A 16653-nucleotide genomic window follows, 5' to 3' on the forward strand; every position below is an offset into this window, starting at 1 on the left:
TGTTTCGTTTTCAGCTATATTTTCTTACCATAATTTTGTTGCCGACGTTTCACATTGTTACCTTACCAAAATACATTTACTAGAACACAAAAGGTATCATGCTATATTTGCAGTGTTATTGTATCAATCGTGAGCACAATAATATCAATAGTGCAATGCGGCACATTAAGTTTGTTACGCTGTTAAAATGCAATGTTAAGATGCAAATATGATTTGTTATATGACAGCTAACTGTAGGCTAGCCTACGACATTGAGTTGAATTTTAAGATCGTTGCAGTGAGACGAGGTGAGAACATAAAAGAAAACACCAACACATAATGTTAATGTATTTTATCGTAACAAAAACGTTTAGAAATCACTTCAAACGTGTCAAGCTCTGCTATCAACACCTAATATCGAACTGTACCGTACTGCACAAGCAACAAGGAAGACAGAAATCTGGTGTAATGAAAACGAATAAATATTACTTCAGATGAAACAATGATACTATAAAATATTCAGATAAAAATCTCACGCATATTAAATTTCATGTCTTAGCTTTGAAGAAAAGAATGTGAACAATCCACTGAACCCACAAAGTTTCATTATCAGTCAATCCATGAAAGGATTGAATAATGAATACACACAAGTGGACCAATATTCGCTAAACGAACCGAGTCCCATGATCATAACAATCACAATATCTATTCTATATGCGACCTTCTGGTGACTGCAAACAATGTTACCACAAGATGTAGAGAATGACAACAACTTTATTTACGACGTTTCGTCAGTCAAAACGACTGGCACCGCGGATGCTGAAACCGGTAAAACTACTAAGTTAGTTTAGCAGCAGTTTTTGAATATGCAAAGGAATAGTTTTTCAATAAAAGACTTCTCGGGAATGTAAAGAAATGACGAAATGATTAATCAGAAACATTCAAATTATAAAACGTACGGTACGCAAAAATGGGAATGTTGAAGAAAGTGACAAAAATGTGACAAATTGAGCAAACTGACCAATCAAACGAAGATGTATTAGACAACTTCTGTTGTACAAAGTAAGTTTTCAAAAACAATTTTTTAGTAAACGTTATCCATTCCATAGTACTTACGGTATTAGGCTATGTGTTTGTGTTTAAATTAAACAATAATAACCTTGCGGTGCTGCTTGGCTTTATATGACTGTGGTGTAATTGTAGTGGTTTTGGGTACTTTTTATCACGATCTTTGTCTAAAAGTAGGAATATTACGTAAAAATGCATTACCACATCGCAGAGTGTTACCTAACAAATACAAAACAACATTGTAAAGTCAACAGGTGAAGTTACTTTCCATTGAAATATCGAGCGTGGCAAGACAGCAAGTAAAACACAACGCAACGAAAAGATTGATTGTAGGATCTTTATCCTCGGACTGAGAAAGCTCCTTAAAAGTTTAATTCTGGCGGTTCCACAGTGCTGGCCCGATCACCAAGATTGACAGACTGAAGTCTCCGCTTGCTGTTGTATGTGAGCTACTCCATTCATGAGGTGCCAGTGAACGCAGTCCTTGAATGCGTTGCTCAAGCGCACACCTCGAGAGTCGAACACAAAATCGGGCGCTTATATTGTGGCGGGAAGACGGTAACACAAAATGCAAGAGAAAGAGGCTAAACAGCACAGAAAATACAATTTGATTATAAATGTTACTTCTGGTTTTTGAAAACTTTGAAGACAACTGTTTCAACCAACGTGCTTCTACATATCATGTTGCATAAAGGAAAATAGTAAGAAAAAAAAATAGAAAATAAGTCGGTTTTATTAAATATTGCAACAAAAAATAAAGTAGAACTAGTTTCAAGCATAACTTTCATGTCAAGCAGGTCATGTAATCACGCAGTATCGTATCAACAATTCGCTTATCAAACTCAACCACACTCCTTAAATCCTCTTCTTCTGGAAACTCTTCATCATTGATACGACGTAAGCTGGCAAGTATTTCGCTGCTACGATGCTTGGTTTCGTGATATGTCGACCTCGCTAACACGTTCATCAGAAGATCCAAATAATCCGTTCGCAGCTGGAAAGATGTCAAAAACCCGTAATTTATTACAACATATACGCTAATCGGGTCGTATCTGGAAGATCATGCGTTGTTCGAGTCAGTGTTTGCAAATCAAAGCTGAAATTTTACTCCTTCTTAGCGAAAAACCGAGATAACAGCAAGGAGCTCTTGCCTACGTTTTTTGATAAGTTTAAAGCAACCAAAATAAATTCAACGTTAGTTGAAAAATATTTAATAAAATTTAATTGGTCGCATGGGCGGTGGTTGCAATTTCTGGTTTCAAGAGGTTAGAAAAATCTTGGCTCAAAGTAAATTCTATCACCATTCTACAGTATCCTTAAATGTGCATCCCACCAGATATAAAGCGTCGACGCAAGTAACGTTAAATATTGTGTCTTCCGTTTGCAACTTGGACGTCATGTCATTTACCTTGAACTAGAGATAAGCAATTCTAAGTTTTATCTAATTTCCAACTAAATATGTTGTTTGACAACTGAAGACCGATAAAACAGAGGAAAAACCTAACAAGTTATAAATATATATATGCAATAATCAGTTGGTTGAAATAAATAGACGCGGATGATTGTGCAGAAGAATAAACGTCTACGTACAAAAATCGGTGGCCGGTCGATTGATCGACAGACATTTGGTCGACAGCCATTTGGTCGACAGACATTTGGTCGACAGGACGTTTGGTCGACAGACATTTGGTCGACAGGACATTTGGTCGACAAGACATTTGGTCGACAGACATTTGGTCGACAAGACATTTGGTCGACTGGACATTCGGGTTAGAGTTAGGGTTAGTTAACCCTAACCTAACCCTAAAACGAATCGTTCTGTCGACCAAATGTCCTGTCGACCAAATGTCTGTCGACCAAACGTCCTGTCGACCAAATGTCTTTCGACCAAATGTCTGTCGACCAAACGTCCTGTCGACCAAATGACTGTCGACCAAATGTCTGTCGACCAATTGACCGGGTACCCAAAAATCAATGACTGCATTGTTGATCCTTAATAAACTGTTTATTTATCTTAGCTTACTTTTGACCCAGGTGGTAAATCGGCGATGTTTCGTGACATGATGTCTGTCAGCACAAGCAGGTCATTTGTGTACAGAAAGGACACTGCGGTGTCGTCACGCGAAAATATATCCTGGAGGAACTTCAAAACGGAATGCGGTGGATGGGATACTCCCTCATCTTCGCTAATTTTCACAGGATCGTCTGTTACCAGACATGTTCGATAGTTATAGTGTTGCTGTGAACCTACTTCGAAACGCAAACAAAGTTTAATTCTGTCCCGAAAATTGATCATTCAAGCTGTTAAAAAATTAGTTATTGTAAAATGCTCTTAACTGTCATTCTACAAGTAGCAGCTTTAACATATCATGAAATAGACATCACCAAAGCTGACATGATCGCCCACCTCCTCTGTTGATAAGCAGCATAACCTTTTCACTGAGAGTGGTACATGTTGACCTTTGACCGATGACCTTTAAAATCAGGTTCTCATCTGGAACTAAAAGAACAACATTGGCGTCACTCGTGCTGCCTCTCTCGAAAAAAACAAAAATGGTAAATGAGAATATTTCATAACAGTAAGTAATGTAACAGTGGGTGCTTACAAGAAGGTCGAAATAAATTACTTAGTTCATGATCAAAATTAAAACAACCAGCAATTTTCTTGCTAAACAGGATAGCAGCACTAAGACAGTTTGCAAAAAAGTGGTGATTGCAATGTTTACCAAGAAAATGTAAATTGATGGCCAATATCAGACGAATGAAAATGTCGCCACATCTGTCTTCTGTGTCTTCTTCCAAACCTTTCTCCACCGAGTCAAGAAGAAACAGAAGAAATTTCTCTCCAATCACATCTAAAAACAGCGAAACAATGTAAAACAAGTTAATAACTAATTAGTGAAACAATAGAGAAAAATAACAAACATACAATCCAATAAAACATTTCGATTTTTTAGACAAAGTTAGATGCAAACACAGTTATCGAGTAATAGAAAAATATCCATCAAACAGGAATATGATAAAAAAAAGGCTACAGAAAGTCCAAAAAAGCAAAAAATTACATGATTACAACCAAAGTAACATACGTTTAGAAGTATGTTGTCAAATGTCAACCCACCATAATAGCTGAGTGGAATTGGCTCGCCGGTAGAAAACACCATGCTCAACACCAACGCGGAAAAGCAGACCCGTTGAATATCTGAAACACAACCGTGCAGCTGAATAGGAAGTAAGCCTGGTTTCGTCCGTTTGGACATTTTTATCAAAAATTCGACTTCGCTGCTGAAAACACACTTCATTGCGGCAACTTACCGTCTGTGTGGTCGGTAATGTCCAATACAAGCTCATGTGGAAGAACTGTCGTAATAATTGCGGAGACGAACTTGCTTGACAGCGAACATATTACTCCGATGATCTAAAAAAAAAATTTGGTCATTAACAACTTCCTTTAAAAAAACGGGTCGCATCAAACGGAATCTATTGAAAAAACTAAACGCTTGCAATATGAGCGCAAGAGAAAAGTGACGTCACCTGCAGCACCAGCAAACGGATGGCCACTCTTGATTCCATTTGATAGTAGACAGTCAGCATCACAATGTAGTCATAGTGATCGTGCTGCAATATCGGGATGCACTCTGACTTGTCACAGGTCGACTAAAAATATAGCAGGACTTATGTTAAAAGTTGTCAGGTTCAAAAGTACAAATCATCATCATAAATAGTCAAAATAATAGTTAAACACTTATTAAAATATTAATTTTAAAACACGTTACACTGTTAGTGAAAAGAATGTTTTCATCTGCAGTGTTGTAACTGCATCAAATTTATACGAAAAAACTTGGATTTTAAAACAAAATTTCAAAAGGTTAAAATAAGATAAATTTGCATCCAAGAAACGAAATACGCAGAGACTCGATTATTAAAAATTACTAGTACAGGTAAATCACTTTCAGAAAGTCAGCAACCATAAACGATAAAAAGGTTGAAAACAACTCTTGTTTTCAAAAAAACATCAATGCAAAGTGATGACACATGATGATGCAAAGTGCATATCTATTACCTCCTTGTCAAATTAGAATCTACCATCGCACGTACCGTGTAACAGATTGACTCCATTCTCTTAACGGGTAACAAACAGCCATTTCACGCGAAATACACGTGTATTGTTTATATATAGTTCTACAAACAACGTGATATTCCGGTGCAATTTGTTATCTCTGACCAGGCCTGTCTGACTCTGTAGCAGCAGTTACCGGCCACCTTTTCATATACTTGTACCACAGGAAATAACATAATGACGTAGTACGGGACAAGATTGTTATTGCTTCGGTGCATTTTAACGTTTGATCTACAGTGCTTCGGTTGGTCTTTCTTGCGTTTGAGGCCGCCACAAATCACGTTGTTACATCCAGGCGCAGCAGCCAATGGATTGTGTATTCATCGAGCGTTGTTAGGTTCACATGTCTATCTTGTGGTCGGTATACAGGACATTAATAGATAATGTGGTGTGCAGTTTGAAAATCTGAGCCACACGCACAAGATGGTGAATCGGCGAGGCCCCACTGGAACATGTTGCTGCTAAAACGGCCCACTCCAGTCCGCAGGCAAATAGAGAATAGAGAACAACTTCGGTTGGTAAAGTTGTACGACGTATGTTTTTGAAAGAATTATAAATAAGAACTAACGCAAATTACCAGAGAATCTAAGATATCAGTTAAAATTCCCGAAATCTTCTCTTGATCATCCTCAATGGCCCAGTTCCTCTGTTGTGCATCGTTCTTTATCTCCATCACGTTTTCAAGAGCAAGTTTAAGTTTGGTGATGCCTGGATCTTCTGTTATCTGAGAAAATATTACCAAAATCCCAGAGTAAAACATGAACATTGAACCTTGACACACTAACAACGAAAGTTTATCTTGGTTTCCGTAACAACTAGCATGAAAACCAAAGCCTTTACATCTGATGTAATGCTTACTTAAATACTTATGTAGAGTTTTAAATACTTATACGACTATTTATTGTAAAAAGCCGTAACGAAACACACATTATTCAATTTATTAGTCTGGTTGCCAACATAAAACAACAAGACTCATTTCTGGCTCCAATTATATTTTACTTCAAAAAAGGCTAATAAAACACAGCAACTCGTTCCTAGCCATGCTTATCCGGGTTTTGAAACTTAGGTTGAAAAAAAGGCTTTTTCTGGTTCAAAAATGCGCGATTGCGCGGCAGAAACTCAATATTCTAAAGTTGTTTCAATTTATGTTTACACGGATCTGAATCTATTTCGTAACATTCGTAATGTAATTATGTAAGTATGATGGTGGGATAAAGCTCGCCTTATAAAAATCACAGAAAAATACTTATTGCTTCGTGAAAAAATAAAATATTACTACTGGTATTCAGTTAATAGCGATATCACTATAGAATTCTAGGCTACGCGTTTACGTCCACATTGAAAATATTTAAAATCAAGACGAAGTGTTGTACTTGTAAGCGCATTTCATGTACCCTTGTGCAGTTCACCTTTGAATAAAAGATATGGCAGAAAAATAGGGGGAAAAATAACCGAAATATGCGATCTGGTACTAATACACTTCACTCAGATGGACGATCTACTTAATAATCAGAAAAACAGGCAAAGCTTGGCCACGTTTAAACCTACTTGAATTTCTGGAAGAGTTTCTGTGATTTCTTTCATGACCGATCGAAGTGGAGGAATATTTTCACCAATCACCAAAAGCAAAGACTCCAAAATATCTCTACAAAATCGACATACGTGGGCTAGTAAGCGAACAGTAAGCCTAGCTTGACTTGTGCATTATTAGAAGAACTAGATGGTTTTCTGACTGAAAACACGCAGCAGTCGTGGTCGAAGCAGCTAATCTTTCACATGAGAAACTTCATTACGTACGATACAGTAAAATGAGAAAATTTGGATTAGTATTGCTCGTGACCGTGATTGATATAAACGGAGATTTTCAAGGTAAAAATAAGTTTTACAAACAGTAGCGAGCGCACAAGAGTGGAAAATGAGATGGACGAATGAGTGTCTACAAGTCCAAAACGCACACCACTCACTTCGATTTGGCATCTGAAATTTGGCATTTTTCCTGCAAATTATTCAGCAATTCTTGACCTATTTGTACAGGAACTTTTGGCTGAGTTTTATCTGAAACTTCTTTCACTGAGATAAAACTGTCGCTTTCATGCTTTGAAGACGTGGCCTGTGTAGTTTGATGTGGGTCGGAGGTAACCGTTTTCTGATCGCCTTGGTAAAGGTCAGTAGCTAGAGCCTGTTCAACTGCAGGTGCCTGTCGTTTGGGCGTTATTGAACGCTGTGGAGGTGGTGGGGCTTTATCTCCATCTGCAAATAAACAATTTGTGAACATAATGAAAAAGTTTTGTAGTCAAGCAACCTGCTTTTATTTTGTATCAATGCCATGGCTGATCTTCTTCTTCTTCTCTCGTTTGACTTGTAGTAGCTTAGATTGGCAATGCCTCCTCGTGCAGCCAAGATACGGTAGTTGGGTCCAGTTTTCGAATACCAATGATTCCACTTGGGGGCCGTAAGATGAAACATTCGTGGAGTATGTGTTGCATTGTTTGTTCTACCGCTCCGCAGACACATATCGGCCAATTATGCAACCCCCACCTAAACAGATTAGCTCCAGTACAGCCAACGTCACATCTGATCCTGTTCAATGTGACCCATGCCTTCTTGAGAGGCCTGCTCCAGGAGGGATGGAGAGTGTTGGTATAACTGAAAACTGGGGAGGGATATGTGGCAGCTCGTTCCATTCCTGGGCCGATGATTCCATGCAGCTGAAGTGATGATAATGGCTGATGATAAAGAGTGATACATAAACGACACAGTTTGAAAGAAAATTAAACAACACATGAATAAAAAAGACATACGTTTGTATTTTAGCCAGGTATTACTAATTTGGTTGAAGACACGTATTGCCGGCTGCTATAGTGAGTCCTCGACCTTCTTGATGTTACTTGAAAGTTCAATAAATCGTATTAAAACGTACATGTATCGATATAAATACTTTACCAACAGTGCGGGACTCGGATGGTGGCGGTGGTGGTGCACGACGTTTGCTTCCATCTTTTACTTTACTTGCATTGGATGAAAGAATTTCTTGCTTGTGTTGGTCAAGTTTTCTGAAATTTAGTGTTTAGAATATGTGGCTATGTGGCAAGAGAGTGATGAGAAATTCAATGCAATGCAAGGAATGTGGAAAGTGGGTACATGCAAGATGTGCTAATGTCAAGAGAGCCGCAACAAGATTGGCGAAGTGTTTTGTTTGTGGGAAATGCAGTAAAGGAAGGAATGAAGTGGAAGGCCATGATGATGAGTTCTGCCATGGCATCGAAACAGTGACAGACTTCTGTTATCTGGGTGATCGGATAAATGGAAGTGGTGGATGTGAAGCAGCGGTGACAACAAGGGCAAGATTGGGCTGGGCAAAGTTCAGGGAATGTGGGGAAATGTTGCATGGCAGAAAATTCTCACTAAGGATGAAAGGGAAAGTATATCGGAGCTGTGTGCGGCCTGCAATGCTATATGGTAGCGAGACATGGATATTGAGAGAGAGTGAACTGGCAATCCTGAGAAGAACGGAAAGGTCAATGGTGAGAGCAATGTGTGGGGTGAAAACGAGAAGGGAAAAAAGGACTGAAGAATTGTTGGATATGCTAGAGATGAGAGAGACCATAGACCAACTGGCAAGGGCAAATGGAGTAAGATGGTATGGACATGTGATAATAAGCTGCGCCCTTTTGGGGCAAATTTTTAATTTCAATTGGGGGGATATCTAAATATCTGTGTATGCCTGAAAAATGAAGGCATGCAAAAAAAAAATTTTTTTTGTCAATGTTTAGACCCTGCTGTCGGCCCCGGAACATTTGCAGGTTACCGGAATTTTGAAATCCTCATAAAATCTTAATCTTTTGTGCTAGGTAGGGCATGTTGGTATTCATTTCTATTGTTTTTGGATAATTAATCCATTTATTAAGTTTACAGACAAATTTAGACATGTTTTAAAATTTTAATTTTTGCTACGGTGACAAACTTTCTTGCATTTTATGTAAATTTTTGTTGTTTCTGAAGGTTATGATAGTAGCAAGTTGGATTTATTGGTTCTGGTACATTCTGAAGCAATATAAATAGACTCATTAGTTAAACATTTAACAGAAACAGTGGCTTAGGAAGTCCAGATGAAAAAATAGTATTATAATTCTTATTTATGTAACAAATTACATCACAAGCATGTAAGTTTGTATGCTGTTTCTCCACCCATTAACTTGATTCCGATTTTACCTTCCAGGATACTACAGAATATACCTACCTGACTTATTCTATTGAATCTATTGTATTAGCTGAGTGTAAGAATGCACAACGATCTTCAATAAAGGATGATCCTTTAGAAATAGAAAAGTATGAGTCACTGAAAACATCCGAACTTCCGCTTCATTTGAATGTACTCAGACATTTTCTCTATCTCCGTACATTTCAATTTACAAATTCCACAACATCTAGTCAACTGCACAATCAACTCTACGAAGACATCATCAACATAATTATATTCACCTTGCATGTATAGCAGCTACAAAGTGCAAGAAGACCATCATAGACCAGATGAAAGAGTTTGAAACCAATGAAACCAAAAGAAAGACCGTGAACAAAAACAAGAATAACCAACGCGAGTGACACAGTGGGCCAATTTTTTTCTTGATCAAACTTTCTGGAAGATTTCCACTATTGGTCGCCATGCCCAGCTTATGCAGGTGCTTTGCATCATTCGAGAGATTCTGTTCAACTTGAACCGAAATTTCAGGATATTTTGGTATATTTATTATTTAGTGGTTCAAATAGTATTGGCTCCATTTCCCATACATTTTTGGCAAGCATTTTTCCGATTGGGCCATTAAAACTGTTTGGCCCTGAAGTTTATCCATCAATGTGTTCAAAAAATTTGCGAAGTGGTAACTCCCAGTGGTGAAGTAAGCAAATAACACGCTGACAAGGTCTTCCTATACTTCTGTCGATATGGGCTATTGAACCATCCTTCCAACCAGTATTAGAGTTTATACCATCTCAAATAACACATATGTTAGATATGTTAATTTTCATTAAGGTTAGATGATCCACGACACCTTCAGCAACACATTTTCCTGTAGGCTAGAATACAAATTTTAAAGTTAAGACTTCCTAAAAAAAAATTATTGAACCTAAGAATCTACTGGTTATTCTTGTTTTTGTTCACAGTCTTTCTTTTGGTTTCAAGCTCTTTTATGTGGTCTATGATGGTCTTCTTGCACTTTGTGGCTGCTATACATGCAGATGAATATATGTCGATGATGCCTTCGTAGAGTTAATTGTGCAGTTGACTAGCTGTTGTGGAATTTATAAATTGAAATGTACGGAGATAGAGAAAATGTCTGAGTACATTTAAACGAAGCGGAAGTTCGGATGTTTTCAGTGACTTATACTTTACTATTTCTAAAGGATCATCCTTTATTGAAGATCGTTATGCATTCTTACACTCAGCTAATACAATACATTCAATAGAATGAGTCAGGTAGGCATATTTCGTGGTATCCTGGAAGGTAAAATCGGAATCAAGTTAATGGGTGGAGAAACAGTATACATACTTACATGCCTGTGATGTAATTTGTTACATAAATAAGAATTATAATATACTATTTTTTCATCTGGACTTCCTCAGCCATTGTTTTTGTAAAAATGTTTAACTAATGAGTCTATTTATATTGCTTCAGAATGTACCAGAACCAGTAAATCCAACTTGCTACTATCATAACCTTCAGAAACGACAAACATTTACATAAAATGCAAGAAAATTTGTCACCGTTGCAAAAATTAAAATTTTAAAACATGTCTAAATTTGTCTGTAAACTTAATAAATGGATTAATTATCCAAAAACAATAGAAATGAATACCAACATGCCCTACCTAGCACAAAAGATTAAGATTTTATGAGGATTTTAAAATTCCGGTAACCTGCAAATGTTCCGGGGCCGACAGCAGGGTCTAAACATTGACAAAAAAAAAATTTTTTTTGCATGCCTTCATTTTTCAGGCATACACAGATATTTAGATATCCCCCCAATTGAAATTAAAAATTTGCCCTAAAAGGGCGCAGCTTAATGTGATAAGGAGGGAGGAAGGAAGTTTTCTTAGAAAGGCACTAGATCTAAAGGTGGATGGGAAGAGGAAACGCGGTCGTCCAAGAAGAACGTGGAAACAACAAGTGAAGGATGAATTTAAAAAAGTCGGACTGAAGGAGGAAGATGCAAGGGACAGGGTGAAATGGAGAAAAGGGATTAAAACAATTGCTGCGCGGAAACAATCGGCCACCCCCACTAGTGGGGAACAAACCGACGATGGATTATGATGATGATGATGAGAATGAGCAGATCAAATGGTAAAATTATAACCATTGAATAAAAGGTTCAAAATACCACACTACACGTGCGCAAACGCTGAAGTTTTGTGCACTTTGAATGCTTACCAATTATTTTGCAAGACGCAAATTTAGAAAGGTACGAAATACGACACTTCAAACCTATTTGAAACTTGTTAACTAGAGGTTTTACTTACAAATAAATTGTTAGAATGTATACCACTATCCTAAATATATAATCGCTTTAGTTTAATTCTCCAAATAAATGATGCCATGGGATCTTAGAGAACTTCCATCTCCATGCAGACAATCATATTTTAATCGAAAAACCCTGTTCGCTATGTGCGGTCTCCAAATCGGGCCATTCTGTTTTTGATAGTATTAGTCAAATTTTTCCGATACAGATATTCTTGAATTGGCCGATAGGCAATGTTGCAGATACCAATATATCGATACATTTGTATTTTTTTATAAACATAATGCCATACCTTAAAACAGTTTTTTGTTCAGCTGATAGAGAACCTGGAGTAGACGTAGCATAGACAGCCGAAATTGCTCGATCAATTGATTGAAGAACAACATCTTGAGAGTCAGCCTTCATATAAAACAATCATATGGGAAAACATACAAATGTGAGATTTTCCCACTAGACTTGTTAGAATATGAGTGTTTTGTCAAACTCACAAGACGTGGTTACGATACCAATTATATACCAAACTACAGCCTGTGGGCCAGATCCACCTGAGAGGATCGTACGGCTGCAAACTGTGCAAAGAATGTTATATAACTTATATACTAGGTTGTTGCACACGCCCTAACCTTCTCAAAAGCAGCTTGACTTTTTTTAGTTTTGTGTTAATGAATATTGATCATAAATCCAAAATTTGAAAAAAAAATTATCAACGTTTGCCCCACCCACAGTGGCAGCTTTTGTGACGCATTTTGTAAAAAAATCTTATAAAATGGGTCACACAAATTGCCCCTGTGTATGGGGTAAACATTGATAAATTTTTGTCAAACTTCAGATTTATAATAAAGAAAGTTAATCAAGTTTAAATGAGAATTTAAATTGCATGTGGCGTGTGTAACACCTTAATACATACATCAAATAAAAAAACTAACTAAAATTTAATGCCATGTAAAGTGTTTGAGTATTATATAAATCTGCTGTTTCGGTCTTGATACTCTATATTTTTTTATGTGTGAGTGTGTGAAAAAATAATGAGCTTTTTCTCCACAACCTATCTGCCCACAGGCCGCAAACACCCAACCATGTTAATTGTTGCTTTCAGCTGAATAAATCACACCCACTCCAGATGTTGAATCATCATCACAAGTTGAAACAAAAACAAACAGTTTTTTTTAATTATCACGTATTAGAAACAGGAGTGGACTAGGCTTACACAATCTTTGATTGTGGCCTACACTTCAAAGACAAATGCTGAAAGTAGATCATGATAAAAGAGTTTTCATTATATTTAAAGTTACATTTCAGTTGAATTTAAGCATATCTTTGTCGTTTTAATGAAACTTGCAAATATGTCATATGAAAACCGCACATACATTTTTCTTGTGTCGGTTTCAAAGTAAAACTGTTTATGAGAATGTGTGCATGACTTGGCACACACGCAATAAAAACATTACAAATATAATATACAATTTTTTGCATGGATCCGCTAAAGTATAACACGGTAGATATAGCCACTTCCAATTAAGAATGCAATTCCAAACTGCAATGTATCATATTTGCAAAAATAATTCTGTGCATGTGCAATTATCCATTTCTTCAGTTTGAGTTTCAGCAATCCAGTGGTACATTCCAAGATGAATTAAATAACAGTTTTGGAAAGTTTTATGGTTTGTACGGTAACCAATTTAACTATGTATATATACTTTCAAAAATCAAGTTTTTGGAGTAACATAAAGGTGCTAATATAAACTAATTCTAATTTATTAAAACTATGTTACATGACAACTTTTTATGTCAAACATAAATGTACAATCTGTCTCACCACTTCATTCAGCCTGATAAAAGAACATGGAATATATCCAACATCTCCACGTGCATTTGATGCCAGCCACCAGGCATTGTTAGTTTTCTCCAGTATACAAAGAGCATCTCCAGAGTTGAAAGACAAAGTGTGACTTGCAACAGCGGTATAACTCTGAACTGCTTTATACATCTCAGATAATTAAATAAACAATCTACCAGCTTTTAAACTAGGGAACGTTCAAATATTACGTAACGCTTTTTTTCCGAATTTTTGACCTCCCCCTCCCCCATGTAACGCCAACGTAACGCGTTTTTCAATCCCCCCCTCCCCCATGTAACGCTTTTTTACTACGAATTCAGCACAAAAAACTACCATTCCGTGGTCGAAAGCGTTACGTAACGTTTTGCTTGAACCCCCTCCCCCCCGATGTGACGCTAACGTAACGTTTTGCATAAACTCCCCCCTCCCCCTCGAAGGCGTTACGTAATATTTGAACGTTCCCCTAATGTAAACTTTTTTTAATTGCACCCTGAGTATAAATTCTATTTGAATAAGGTTCTTTAGATCACCACAATGTAGAAATTTAGAGCACCTTGCAAGGGATTTTTGAAAAATTGTCAACTGATGAAACTTTTGTCATATATAATTATAAATTAATTGTGAAGGCTAAAAGAGTCATCCCCAGCTAGCCAGCATAGGCGGACGCATGCGGACTTACAAGTTTTTCATGAGAATGAGGTTGCTGATATAGTGATATAGGCCTAAGAGTAAGACCTTGGTGGTTCAATCATAAAAATTTCTATGATAGAAGACAATATCTAATACAAATCTGTTTTTAATAAATTTATCAATCAAGAATTATTTTGTAGCATGTAGGTACCATACAAGGCATACATAGTTTGGGAAATCTTTAACTGCAATATTTCAAATTGATAAATTTTCCACACATTTTTTGATAGGCTACCGTAAGTTATTGATGGTCATTAGCCAACTTGTTAAAAGTATATTTTTTTTTAGCTTTAAAAATGTTTACAATCTTGAATATCTTAGATAAATTTATTATTTTCAGCATGTTAGTAATTTTTTTCATGCATAATTTATAAATATGGGATTGACATAGGCTAGTCGCCTAAGCTATTTCGGATTTTAACTGGTAAAGCAAATAAACTTTATGAGTGTTTGTCCCATTTTATCATACAAATCTTATGTTCAATCCAGGCCAGTAGCCAGCCGGGGGGCCAGGGGGCCTCGCCCCTCTGAAAAAAATTTTGCCTCGCCTGGCAAAATCCCAACATTCTCGAGCAACATCTACAATTATATTATAATGATTTTGCCCATCTTTCCCGTTGCAGAGCTAATTAACTACAATTAACTAGCTCAGGGTGGTCCAAGACTGCGAACATGAAGGGCCACATTAGGGTCTGAGAAAAACTTCACGGGCCGCATAGTGAGAAATAATAACGCGTTGCTAAAAGTAGAAACGTTGTTAAATAAAAACTTAACTAGGTTGTGATTTTGAACAGTTTCTTTTCTATAGATTTCGATCTGTTTTAGCTACATTCTTACTGTTCGCAGGCCATGAACATTAGCATATAGCAGAGTGGTGAAAACACTGAAACGGCAATCGAAAGGGCGCCGGTTCGACACCACTCAAGAGCATGCGGCTGTGTCTGTGGCAGGACACTTGAAGGCATGCCTGAAGGAAGACACAAAGATTGGCTTCCTTGCCTTCCCGTCCACTTAATCTAAATCTTCAACCACCGGGTGTAAGCCTGGATACGACAAAAACATTAGCAAATCTTGTCGCTGACAAAATAAAGTTGCAATGAAAGGACAGAGTTTGCTGTTCAGATCGACCTAGTGTTTCGCTGCACGCCTAACTCACTTTTTAATCTCTGCTTGCGACTCAAAAAGTGCTTTTCAGCTAGTAAAAAAGATACGATACATAACACGTCAACAAATTAGCAAACCAAAACAACTTATTGTTTTTGCATAGGCTATAGCGTCGATCTTTGGTTTAAATTCAGTGGTCGACAGACGTAAGCAGGCATCCGGGGTTTCATCAGCCATTCTGTTCCGTGTGTCGCTTTTTAATCGCTTCATAACGGAGAAAGTGCCTTCATAACGGAGAAAGTACTAGCAACAAAAGCAAAATATCAACGCACCTTTGTGTCGTCACAAACCAACATTGTTCCCTCATAGTTACCTATTGACCCGATTATGCGCGACTTATTTAGGGTTGTGGCGAATGTAATGTATTTATAAAACGTACGTATATTATTAAACCTTGCATTTAGCACTGATAATTCCGGCATGCACAAAGTGTTTGTGGGCCGCACAAAAGCTTCACGCGGGCCGCATGCGGCCTGCGTGCCAGGGTTTGGACTACCCTGAACTAGCTAATAAACTACAGAGCTAACCAACCTAGGCCCAATTAACTACAATTGTTTTGTTTAGTTAACAGCTAAGATGTTTAAACAATTTCCCCCCCTACCCCCTCCTTTGGCAACCTCAACATGTTCAATTCAACCAAGGCCAACACGTGTTAGGTTGGTAGAAAAATTGTCAGAAACTGTGCAAAATGAAAATGTTTTGGGAAAGAATGATAACCTAACAAAGAGGGAATGGTTTTCCAGCAGGCCTACAAACCGGTACAAATTAAGCTATTTGATATCAGCTGCCGCTATTCTCGGTACCTTACCTAATTCTACGGGTCAGTCTTCTTCTTGCTTATGAGGCAGCAATTCAGGCAACATCTCCCAATTGTTGCAACCAGAGTAATGTCTTCATATCAGGGCTTATGAGATCCAAATGTTCTGCAGGTCGAAACACTGGACAGTAATTAATGATGTGCTGTGCTGTTTGACAGGACTCACCACAAACACAGGCTGGTGAGTCACACAATCCCCAGGTAAACATATTGTGCTTGAAGCGACCAACACCAGTACGAAGGCGATTCAGAATCACCCATTCTTTTCTTAGCAGGTCTGAGCCAGGTGGTACCGTAGTGTCTGGTGTGAGTTGGAACTGGTTGGGCCATGAGATGGTTTCCCAGCGGTCTCTCCATGACTTCATCAGGTCGAAGTGACCTTCATGAAGCGCCGCAACGTGTCGAGAAAAAGGGTGCCTGGAAGGCAGGCGTTGACGTGTGAGCTGTCTGCTGTTGTGCATCAAGGACT

General features: G+C 37.7%; 1 protein-coding gene across 1 annotated transcript; it reads right to left on the reverse strand.

Annotated features, from left to right (window-relative positions):
- Positions 1-85: 85 nt before the first annotated feature.
- LOC145779389 (NCK-interacting protein with SH3 domain-like) lies at positions 86-13676 on the reverse strand. Its single transcript, XM_082590972.1, has 13 exons — positions 13493-13676; positions 11969-12075; positions 8108-8217; positions 7129-7414; positions 6713-6809; positions 5742-5888; positions 4579-4701; positions 4360-4462; positions 4166-4246; positions 3774-3902; positions 3455-3547; positions 3071-3252; positions 86-2041 (listed from the first exon to the last, which is right to left on the reverse strand). The coding sequence occupies exons 1-13, from the start codon at positions 13661-13663 to the stop codon at positions 1832-1834; spliced, it is 1839 nt and encodes a 612-aa protein (XP_082447098.1). The 5' UTR covers positions 13664-13676; the 3' UTR covers positions 86-1831.
- Positions 13677-16653: the final 2977 nt, after the last annotated feature.

This window comes from Aplidium turbinatum, chromosome 1 (genome assembly GCF_918807975.1).
Source record: "Aplidium turbinatum chromosome 1, kaAplTurb1.1, whole genome shotgun sequence".
In the NCBI taxonomy this organism is placed as follows: domain Eukaryota; kingdom Metazoa; phylum Chordata; class Ascidiacea; order Aplousobranchia; family Polyclinidae; genus Aplidium; species Aplidium turbinatum.